This window comes from Corvus brachyrhynchos, unplaced genomic scaffold (assembly GCF_000691975.1).
Source record: "Corvus brachyrhynchos isolate BGI_N302 unplaced genomic scaffold, ASM69197v1 scaffold466, whole genome shotgun sequence".
In the NCBI taxonomy this organism is placed as follows: Eukaryota; Metazoa; Chordata; class Aves; order Passeriformes; family Corvidae; genus Corvus; species Corvus brachyrhynchos.
Window position 1 is genome coordinate 1,053,081 of NW_008238635.1, and position 11,440 is coordinate 1,064,520.

Sequence of the window (11,440 nt, forward strand, 5' to 3'; positions counted from 1 at the left end):
AATGTCCTCTGTGCTACACGTGCCTCCAATTTCTTCACATAGTGCAAATTTCTTGGGGTCCCTCACCAAATACTCAAGCTCTTCTGTCGCTCTCCGTGTGGCGCCTTTGTAAGGCACCAGATGAAAAGTGAGAAAACCCAAGTTTAATCTATCTATCTTGTCAACATAATGTTTTTTCCAAGACCTCACGTATGGTCTCCTTGGATTTCCTGCTCCCCATATATAAAACAGGGATGATGCTACTTCTCTCAAGAGACTGCTGTGAAGCAGCCTTGAAATTAGTGAGACGTGCTTGCAAGAAGCTAGAACAGGTCCTGCACATATGCCATGCAGAAAGATTTCCTAGTTAACATATTCCCTCATTTTTTCCACCCCAAGGAGCTCCAAGCACAAACTACCACAAATAAGCAAATCCCCCAGGGTAGGGAGAAACCAGTTTAAGATCAGGGCTGTGGCAAGTCCCAGCCTCTTCATGTGCTCTCTTACAGCCCGATCCCTAAGGGAGCTGGTTCATGGACCTAACTAGAAGAAACTGATCCTGTTGAAAGACAGTCAAAAGCATTTCACCAGTTATGTGTCAAAACTGGTCCACAGGAGGCTCAGATGAGCTTCAGCAGCAGTACACAGGACATGGCCACCCTGCACAGGTGGGATACACAGGAATTGCTGGCAAGAATGGAACTGTTGCATTGGCTTTCCCACAACCACTCCCTCACTAGTGCTCGGCACCGCAAACAGCTTCCAAAGACCAAGACTTCAAGCAATCACAGCTAAAAACAACTCAGCTTTTTAATATTTGCCATTGTGATTGGATCTGTGGTGTAAAACCACCACGGATTCTTAAGACTACCAAACATGATGATTGATTTTTAAAATGCTAGAACTGCATCACTTAGAACTAAGCTAGCATGAAGACAACAGGCTTCGTACAACAGCTGCTGATACTGGCACCTCAGAGGTTCTGGATTTGGTCTTGACCAACACCAACAGGAATAAAAAGTACTGCTGAGGTACCTGAGTGCCATCACAGACCAATGACAGTCACAAACTTATCACACACAGTCACAGTCACACATTGGCAAAACGATTTTTGGGAAGCAAGTGCTAAGTGCAGCAGGTGTACCAACAATAACTTGCTTCATATAGGCTATTAACTGAGCCTCAGCAGCCCACGTGCCCATGGCCTGCTGCCAGAGCCACAGTGTGTCCTACCTGGATACTATGCTGGAGCCATTGTAGAGGTCACTGGCGTAGGACAGCGTGGCCAGGGGCCGCACAGAATTGTAGCGCGTGAACTTGGACAGACACTCCTGGAACTCATCCAGCTGGCTGGTGGTTCTGCTGTCATCTAGAAGAGGCAGTCACATTGGAGGGGGCAGAAACAGAGCAAGGAGGTAAACTCAACAGTAAACAAAAAAACAAAAAAAAAAACAAAAAAAAAAAATCAAGGTATTTGTCTCCACGTGATGCTTGTTATTTGGGGAGGACACTTGGTCAAAACCAGGCTCTCTCTCATCTCTAGCATTCTCTGAAGGCATTATGAGCTTTTCAGACCACAAATAAAGTGCTGGGTGAACCTACTATGCTGAGAATCTGCCTAGAAGTCAAATACAACTTTCCTGATAAGCTCACTTATTTTATTCACATTCAGAGCCCATGGGCCATATAGATTATTAACAGAAAACCTTTAAGCATATCAAAATGCACTGCAAAGGACATGTCTAGTTTTCAGCAAGGGTGAAAGTATATTCCTTTCCCTGATCTGTTACGGTATGTTTACATTTGGTGTCAATTACATTCAAAATACTTTTAGCAAAAAATACTTCTCTTGTTATTCCAAAAGCAACAGAGCTAAGGGAGAAGTATTTCAGGGCTGGAGAATGAAGGCAAGCATGAAACCAGAAGGCTCCCTGTACTAGAAGTTTTGTGAAAATTATGACCTTCAGCAGACAAGGTGAAATTGAGCCAGCTTGAATAATGATGATATATATTCTGTGGGAAATGGAACAGTTTACTACAAAAGTTAAAAGTAAATTGCAGTGTAGATAGTTGAAAGTCATTCACTGACTTCTGAGAAGTCCCAACTTTTCTTGGTAGGAACATAATTTTGTTTAAAGCATTCTAAATTTCAGTATTTTGTAAGCAAGGAAAAATTCCTAACTTACAGCAATGCCTCACAGGCAAATCTGGGTTCCCAATACCGTCACATACCCACAGCCAAACATCAGGCAGCACCTTCAGGCTTCATCACAACCCCCCAGATCTGCAGCAATTCTCATACTCCTTCTCTAATGCTTCCACCCTCCCTTTCTTTTTGCACCAGTGCATTTTAGGGGACCTACAGCTAACACTGCTGGTTTACAGGTACTGCACACCTCATCTCCTGTTCCACCCCAGCATCAGAGAAACCACCCACACACCCCCACCCCTCCCAGAGATCACATTCCACCCACTAGTTAAGCTAGCCTTATCAGCAGCATGAAGAAATAACAAGATCTACTTAAAGGCTTAGAAATACCAGGGTGAAAAAAGAGAGGTTGATCTATAAAAGCAAAATCCAGCCATGATTTCTTGTGGGAAAACACAGAGAATAATCATTTCTGCACTCTGGTAATTCCTTGCCATCAGAAATTATTATCTCTACACTTACAGGCATTTTGAAGTGTCCCTTATATGCAGTGTTTAATGTTTGATCATATAAAGGAACAGTGAAGGCTAGTAATTAGCATGTTTGGAGTACTAGCATATACATTATCCATGGCAGACAGATGAAAAGGGGCAAAATGAACAAAGTGATGCTCTAAATTAACATCATCAGCACCTGACCACTACAGAAAAAAGCCTGAGAAGAAACACAAACATCAGTCAGCGTTTTTCAAAGACTGTTTTCTCTTTCAGCACTGTGATAGGGACAAATAGCTGCCACCCTTCCATTTCCCTCATTTAGAGATCAAGCACACAGACCTTCTGTAATTTTTTCTCTATATGGGCGTGGAAAACCGAATATTATTTCTCAAGACATCTTCCCCTGGCAAAGTGCAAGGCCATTTGATAATTACAGTAATATTAAGTCTCCACTCCCTACTCGAACAATCAGAGGCACTTCTTGCAAAAAGCTTTAAATCCACATTAAATCCTATTTAAAATGTGTCAAAATGCAGGAATGACTTAGGAGAGGAAAACTTAATCAAGTATCATAGGTTACCCCTTATTTAGGAGAAAACCTGCCCTTGCAAATCCTCCGCTCTTGGTGCAGCTGACACATATGAATACAAAAAACCAGTTTCACTGCATTCATATTTATAGTTCCAATTATGAAGAAAGATGCCCTCTACAAGGGAATGCTGGGAAGAGCCCCATTTGTTATCCTTGGTTAATAACTTTTATTTTTACATAAACACAGTTATGCATCACCAAGATAGCACTGCAAAACAACATCTCAGTGTGATCTGTGAAGAACTGCATTCTGCAAAGCACCTGCTAGCACTCCACAGGGATCTGGCTGGACACATGCAATGTGCTCCTCCAATATTTCAGATGCTGAAGTAACCTCCCAACGTGCTGCATTCCTTGCTAAAATAATTTTGCTGTGCACCATGAGAACTGAGTCAGCCCGTGCCCTGAAGTAGGTAAAAGATGTTAAATACTTCTAAGAGTGAGCTCCCCTAAGACATGCTGCAGCCTTTATATTTGGAGCCATTTATTAATGAATTTTTAAAGTTACTTTTTATTTATTTATTTTAAAGGGACAGAAACTAAATTCATGGAAAAGAAAAAAGCAGAGGTTTCTACCCCAGCAATCCTGCTGATCTGTTCCTTGGGAGGTTGGTCCTTGCCTTAAGTAAAGATCCTGTGGTGCAGCAACCTCTGCCTGGTTTCCTCTCGTGCCTAAGTGGTGTCTCCCACCCCCTGAGGGCTGGCAGCTTTCCTTGCAGTCTGTCACTCGATATGGGCTGCAGCTCAAAGCCTGGTGGTGCAAATCTCTTGCCTGTTGCAGTCCATTGCCTGAAGCTTTTTTTGCCAAGCTGGTTTGCCCTCCAGAGGGGCTACAGAACAACCCTCCTCACCCTCAAGACTATTTGACCCTCTCATTTCTTAAGAGGGTCTTGTGTGTAATTAAGACCCATGGATACAGTAGGCAACAATTACTCTAGCTGCTGTCACACTGTTAGTCAATTACGAATGAGGCAATCTAGGCAACTTTGAAAACAGCTTCTAATTCTTCAAAACAAGCCTTAAATCTAAGGTGTGCCCCATGGGACAAGAGCACTGCTGCACAGTCAGCTTCTATAGTCCAAGCTATTTGTTAACCAAGACACAATCTAGACAACAAAGGGTAACCTCCAAGTGTCCCCTTGCATGCTAAATACAGGAGAATGTATCCATTTATGTTTACACCTCTGTAGCATTTCAATAGCAGTGTTTTTAACTACTGGGTTTATACCACATCTAGTGGACAGACAACTCAACCTCTGCTTTCAGGCATTTTCATCTTCAGAACAGGCACCAGAGCAATTATTTATTGTAGGTTTTACCCGTCACAGTAAGGGATTACAAAGCCATACGAGTGCCCGCCAAAGTGACAGGATTAAGTGTTCCAAATTTAGCAACTTCAAAGATTGGTCAAGAATAGCAAAAGGGAATGATCTGAGTGACACAAATACATACAGCCACATTCTCATGCGAGGAAGAAGTGCGAGCTGCTCTCTCAAAAGCAAAGCTTTTCTGCGAGAGGTACCTGCCACCAGAAGTGGAACACTGCACAAGCACTCACCCGAGACACGAGTCATCCTGGTGGAGAAATAGCACTGCTCCAGGTCCTCAAAGTGAGCCGTGAGGCGCTTGCGTCGCGAGGCCAGCGTGCTGTTATACCACGGCTGCTTTTTGGTCTGAGGGGAGAAGGGAGAACACTTCAGAAAGTTAAAGCCAGGCCTGGGTTTCGCTTCCATAGATTGTACCCAATTTTAAACAATATATACGATAGGTTAGAAGTGTAAAATGACAATAAATGAAGAATCTTGGCACTGTCAACAGTTATTTCTTAGGGTCCTATGCTGCACCCCTTAATGTAACAAAAACAAATCCCTGCTTTCAGAACCTTAGCAAATTTAGTGATTCTGGCCTCACACACAGGACAGGCAATCCCAACCCTTGGGGAACCCTGTCTTGCATTTATTCAGATAGACAGCAGAAGCCATCTTCCAGCTTCACAAATCAAACAGACTCTACAACAAATACTCCCCAGATCCCTGGCAGACAGCTCATTAAAAGAGAAGGGGGTGTTTATTTTAATGAGTTACTGAATTATTTCTTTTGAAGCGACTCAGTAACTCTGTAAAACTAAGCAAATAAAAAGAGAAGTAAAAGACAACATGAAGTTCAAAGGTTAATTGAAAAGAAGTTCATGAAAATCATCACTAAAGCCATTTCCCAACCTACCCAAACAGTAATAGTGAGAGGTAGGAGCAAAGGATTTAAACTAAGTAAGTAATCTTTCCTCCTGAAGGAAACACAGGACATGCAGTACTTACCATTTTAATCACGAGTCGTGAAAAGGAATGAAACCCTCTACTAACATAAGAAGCACAAAGAGCTCCTTGCTTTAATTTCTATTTAAGAAGCCTCACATACCACATCCTCAAAGCTAAATTTTAAAAGATTTAAGAACCATCAAACTCCCTAATGAACAACAACCCTGAGCAAGTACAAGGCCCATAATGCTACTCAATGGCACTGACAAAACCCACTTCGTGTACAACTCCCCCTCAATCCATGCAGGAGAACAGCCTGTTCTCATTACAGCCACCTACCAATCCAACAAGAACAAAATCAGTTTACAGCCCACTCAAATTTTGTTTGTACCTGTACAAAAAGCAATCTAACATTCTAGGAAAAAAGCAAACCCCAAGCAGTGGATCCCCCAAGTCACCACTTCCCACCCGAAGCCACACACTGACATCGTGGCTCACGCTTGCCTGTGACAGCGCCTATGGTCTTCACAGCTTGTTCACCCCAAAAGCAGCTCCAACCTCAACACACAACACTGGGAAGTGCTCCTACATCAATACCTTTCAAGTACCATTTTCTAAAACGTCACATCTTTAAAAAACGCTCAACAGAACACTTCTGTAGCCTCCTCCTATAATTTTTGTGTGCCAGCCTGCAATGCCTCCAGGCTCTCTCAGCACATCAGTAGTGATGTGGGCTCGAGACAACTTCAGGCAAAGAACAACGGCTTCAATCTCAAGTTAAGGCAAGCTGCCTGAGCCATGATGAGCGATACAACCCAAACCCACGCCTGATCTGCCAGATCAGTGCACACTGAGATGGAATCAATCACGTAAGAGTTTGCCTGCTGGGTCTCCCAAGAAAGACCACTCACTGGAGCAGGTCTCAGGCTGGCAACATGGCAACCCAGCTGTGCTGAGAACCAAGCAAGGGGCACTAGCCCATTGTCATCAGACCACCCCCAGCTAAACATTTCAATCTGCTCAAGTTTTGCCCAAAACCAGATGTTCAGCTTCTATGAAGCCTGCTCCGTGGCTGCTTTCTAAGCAATACTGGGCAACAGGAGGAAAAAATAAGGGAAGTTTCTATGAAGCCTGCTCCGTGGAATACTGGGCAACAGGAGGAAAAAATAAGGGAAGAGAGAAAAGACACCCAAGCAATTTTTATTCGATGGCTAAAACTACTATGGTTGCCCTAGCTGAGGATATTAGTTTGGATTCCTCTGTTATCAAGAGTGATTTTACTGTCTGAACTCCATCAGATACTCTTAAAGAGTCCTCTAACAACTGTGAAAAAGCATCATAGCTGCACACAAGCTCCTTATTTCTAGCAGAAAAAAGGTACTGCCATTAAAATACTACCTGCAGAATTGCCCAGGGCCTCAGTGACTTGTCCACCATTTACTTCTGAAGCTCAGCTTCTGGAAGAGAAGTGTCCTAGAGCTCTGTGGTATATAAATTCTTCCCTAACAACATGTCTGTGGGCAATGCACAAAGTAATTATATTGAGAAAGAAAGCTCTGCTGTCCATCCTAGATAACCCTTGCTGCCAGCAGTGCCCAATATATGATTTTTGCTGTGACTGACAATTAGGGAAAACCCTCCCAATTTATTTTTTATTCTTAAAACTACTTTTATGGCAAAGTCTTCCTGAAATTAGACTACCTTTGAACAGAAGTGTTTAACTTCAAGAGTTCTCTTTGAACTCCCCATCCAAACATATATTAAAGTTTAATTTGAAAATTTGTACTTGAGAGCACAGATCTTGCACTCTTGAGGACAAGAAATCGCATTTGAGGACAAAAAAGATTATTCTCACACAAATAAGGCTGTCATACAGAATGACTAGAAAGTCTAGGTTGTTTGTTTTCTGAGCTCACCAGCAGGATAGCTATGCTATCAATTTTAGCTTTGAAATAGGAACTACTGAGACAAGTAGTGTCAGTGGAGAACAAATACACCATAGCACATCAGAGTCCTGAACATAAAACCCCCATCCGCATTTCACCTGCCCTCTGAAATGTGGTAGAACTACAACTCCCTGTTCCAGCAAAATCCTCCAAGGGCCAGAGTAGCAGGAACCACAAGCATTTTCCCACAGACTAATAGACAGAATTTTCTAATTACCAGTTAGTTACACAGCTTCAAACCCAAAACCCTGCATGCAAACATATATGTGCACCAGCTCAAAATCCAGGTGGTTTTTTCTTTACATCAAGTAAGATCCAACAGCACTTCAACCTGTTAATTTACCAGTTTGATGCTGGTGCGTGCCAGGGGCAGTCCACCACCACCAGAGAGCACCCAAGGCACAGCTGGAATGTGACCAACAGTCCATCTGCCCAAATGAAAACTGTTTCACCTTTTTGGAACTGTGAGCTGGGTATCAGTGACAGCTTCCCAGCCCAGCTGAATCCCTCTGAGCTGCCAGACTACAGCAGTGCTGCTTGGAATTCGGGAGGCCTTGCAGATCAGACAGTTTGGAGGCTGCCTGCCAAACAGCTCCATTCTATATGCAACTTTTTACCCTCTAGATGAATTTATAATGGTTTGTAAGGCCCTGATGAGGACAAACGATGTAACTGTGCAAGGCAGGTTTTTTTTGTTTTGAAAGTCAAGCTTGATCTACAGCTATTTAAGCCAATGCAAAGGGTCAGGGATTTACCTCCCTTCCCCAGGGCTGCCCACATGGGAGGTGCAGAGCAAACTGTATCCCCTCTTCCATGGAAGAGTCAGCTTTAAGAAATAAGTCTCAGATGTCTAAATACATCACACAAAGTCTCTCACACAACTGGGCACAATCATTCCTACAGCTGCAGTTGCCCATACAACCAGTTAAAAGCATTTTCAAGGCTCCAGCTGACCGGTGCTCTGGAGATGGATGAAGGTGCACCTCAACCCTGCCCAACCTCCACATTCACTCTCCCGTCCCCCCGTGCAGACAGATATATTATCTTACCTGAGAACTGCCACTGAAGCCTGGAGGCTGGCTATACTCGGTGGAGTCAATAATACTACTGCAAAAATAAACGAAATAGTCTGCTTAAATCACTGCACAACCATCCTTTATCATTTTTAACCTGTTTGCTATTCCCCCCTTGACACTCTGCAGCATACTTGCCTTTGAAATCCATTTTACAGACAGGGAACACAAGGTTATATTTTTTTGGGGTTTTAGGAGAGATTTTTTTTTTTTTAAATAGAGTTTTCCTAGAGCAGAATGCTGTCACACACAATTATGTGTAGTGCAGTCGAATAATTTCTAATTAGAATGCAAAAGCATATCTTTTGTATGAAATATGCAGCACAAGACATTCTGAAAATAACATGCTACCATTCGTTTAAAATTCCTTAAAAAAAATGATAGAAAAAAGAAGTTTAATGCTCTGGCATTTGAATCAACACTGGAAAGGGAAAAGCTAAAGAAATCAGTGTAAGACAGACACTAGTTTAAACAGAAACAACTAAGGAAATACAGAAATAAACTAAAAAACCAAAATACTGACAGCCAGGATTACTATTATTAGAAAACACTACACCACATTATAGTATCTATAATCACACAACATACCCTTTAAATCACTGTTTTAAAAACACAGCATAGACATGCAAACTCAGTGGAATTTAACTTTCAAAACTGCAGAAAGATCTCCTGATCCCAGCAGAAAACAGGTGGTTCAGTGTTCTTCGACATACAGGCAAAAAATTCAGCTCCCACAGTAAGACACCAGAGCCAGATTAAAGCACATTTATCACTCAAATTCCATATACTTCCAGGACAGGTAAAGATTAGCATATTAGAACACAATGATTATGCAGAACACATTATGAAAATAACCATGATTTGTTTCTAAAAAATCTTTTCATCTGCCTTGCTTCTGCTGTGTCATTTGACTTGGACAGAGAAGAAACTATCTGGGATCATTATTCTCATTATTCGCAGTCTTTCTTATGACATAACCTTAGATTTTAAGCATTGCCTGGGGAAGCTGAAGGTTTCTTTAAAAAGCTCCTAGAGCAGTGCTAGAGGTCCTAGTTTTGTCAAAGATGAGTGTACCTATTGCTGCTTATGTAACAGTTGCCAGAACTTATGTGTGAACTTGAGAACCTTGGTCATAAATAAATTGGTTTGCTTGAAATGCCAGGCAGGGCACCTGTAAATCTAGAAGAATGAACCAATGGTACAGCAGTGCTTAATTATTTCTCTGAATGTTTTCAAGCTCCCCTGTAAGTGGAGGGGAGTGGAAACAGAAGATGAGACATAACCACTGGTGAGACTTAAAAAATTAACTTGAAAAATGAGACTGATTTGACTTCGGTTCTAGGCAAGACAAAAAGCTGAAAACAAAGAAAAATCTGAGGGATGAAAATCATTATTTGCTGCAAGCTATTGTACGGGAGAAAACAGCAGAGCTGTTTCAGGCATGGCTGGGGACAATGAACTTTAAATTAGCATGTGGCTTCATGAAATAATGAAACAGGGACAGCAGATCCTGCCAGGAACCGCAGGAATAACACATTCAGCTGGAAAGCGATGAAAAAGTACTCCACTCTGAGACAGGTACAGCAGCAATTAACAGCAAAACACACAGACTTAGAGTGTCTGGTCTCGTTCTGCTGCAGGTTGTCTGGTGATGTAAAGCCTTCAAGAGCGCAGACGTCATCTCCCCAACCAGAGTACAAATTCAAAGACATTTCTGTGCAGTGCCTATAGCTGAATTAACTCATGTGTGCTTGAATGTTTTTCCTTTCAATAAACAGGAAGCAAGTAACCAGAAAATTACAGAAGTGCCCTCCAAGTTCTTCTTTAAAAGCTGTAACATCAGGTTCAGTTTGGAAATTCAGCTACACCGATACGACATTTAAAAACCCAGAACAACAACAACAAAAAACAAGGCAATCCACAGACTATAAATCCCATTACAGGGATGGGAGGAGGTAATTAGAACAAATGGAGGGGAAGGAGGATCAGGATTTCAATAACTGAGTCAGTTACCAAGCAACTCATTCCTAGACCAGAATTTTCCCCTCAAACTCCTATTAGGGATAGTTTGTTATTGCTATTAGCCCTGGATAACATCTCAGGGAAGCTGCTCATTCCTACCTTCTGTTCGCACCATTTACTGGGAGCACAAAGCACGCGCGCCTGTTCAGAAATCCACGCACAGAACTATTTGTTCTCTTCCCTTCTTCTTCCCCTCTTGTTCTCTATTAGTATACGAACCAAGCAATATGCAACGCTGTAAACAAGCACTGTGCTATTACCCAATTTAGTATTTCATCATCCCCTGTGTAGGCACAAGAGAAAACACGTGTTTCTTGCAGACAAGGATGTACTGAACATTATAGCTGGGCTAGGTTCTTTTGCTAAAGAACTTCTGAAGGAAGCTGGGGGGAGGCAAAGTAATTTCACATTTTGAAGACGTTAAGAATGGAGAGGAAAAAAGCTACAAACAATGAAAAGAAACAGAAAATTAATGAAGCAAGCCTGTGATTTAGAGGAAGCAGATGAATAAGGGCAAGTCACCAGAGACCAGATAAAACTGAATTCCAAAGAACTCTATTTTCTTGAACTTTAAATTCAAAGGCTAAAGAAGTTTTCTTCATCTCAGCACTAGTCTGTGATAACCTTGTACTATTTATAAGGCACATTAGGAAAGTGTTATACAATTATATTTCATTAGCAGTGTGTTAAGTATGTTAAGTTATATTTTGATTTAAATACACCATTTTAGTTCACTGATAAGCTAATAAGTCTCCGCAAGTTCAATATAATTTTAACATGGAAGTGAATCCATCCCCAACTATGTTTGTATTTCACTCTTAGTGGCTCATGGCATCTCTAAAATGCACTTGAGATTAAATATTTCAGTTAAGAGAAGTGAAAAAAGTCAGCCTATTTTAAAACTCCAATCAGCTGTTCTGCAGCATTC

At 41.8% G+C, this 11,440-nt stretch overlaps 1 protein-coding gene across 2 annotated transcripts in view; it reads right to left on the reverse strand.

Annotated features, from left to right (window-relative positions):
• The window catches only part of RFWD2 (ring finger and WD repeat domain 2), a 125,090-nt gene that overhangs the window by 86,552 nt on the left and 27,098 nt on the right, over positions 1-11,440 (reverse strand). For both annotated transcript variants that reach the window (XM_017737437.1, XM_017737438.1), the window contains exons 8-10: positions 8,467-8,524; positions 4,775-4,889; positions 1,213-1,348 (exon numbers count right to left, since the gene is read on the reverse strand). In XM_017737437.1, coding sequence (XP_017592926.1) covers positions 1,213-1,348; positions 4,775-4,889; positions 8,467-8,524 — 309 coding nt within the window. The remainder of the gene's footprint in view (positions 1-1,212; positions 1,349-4,774; positions 4,890-8,466; positions 8,525-11,440) is intronic.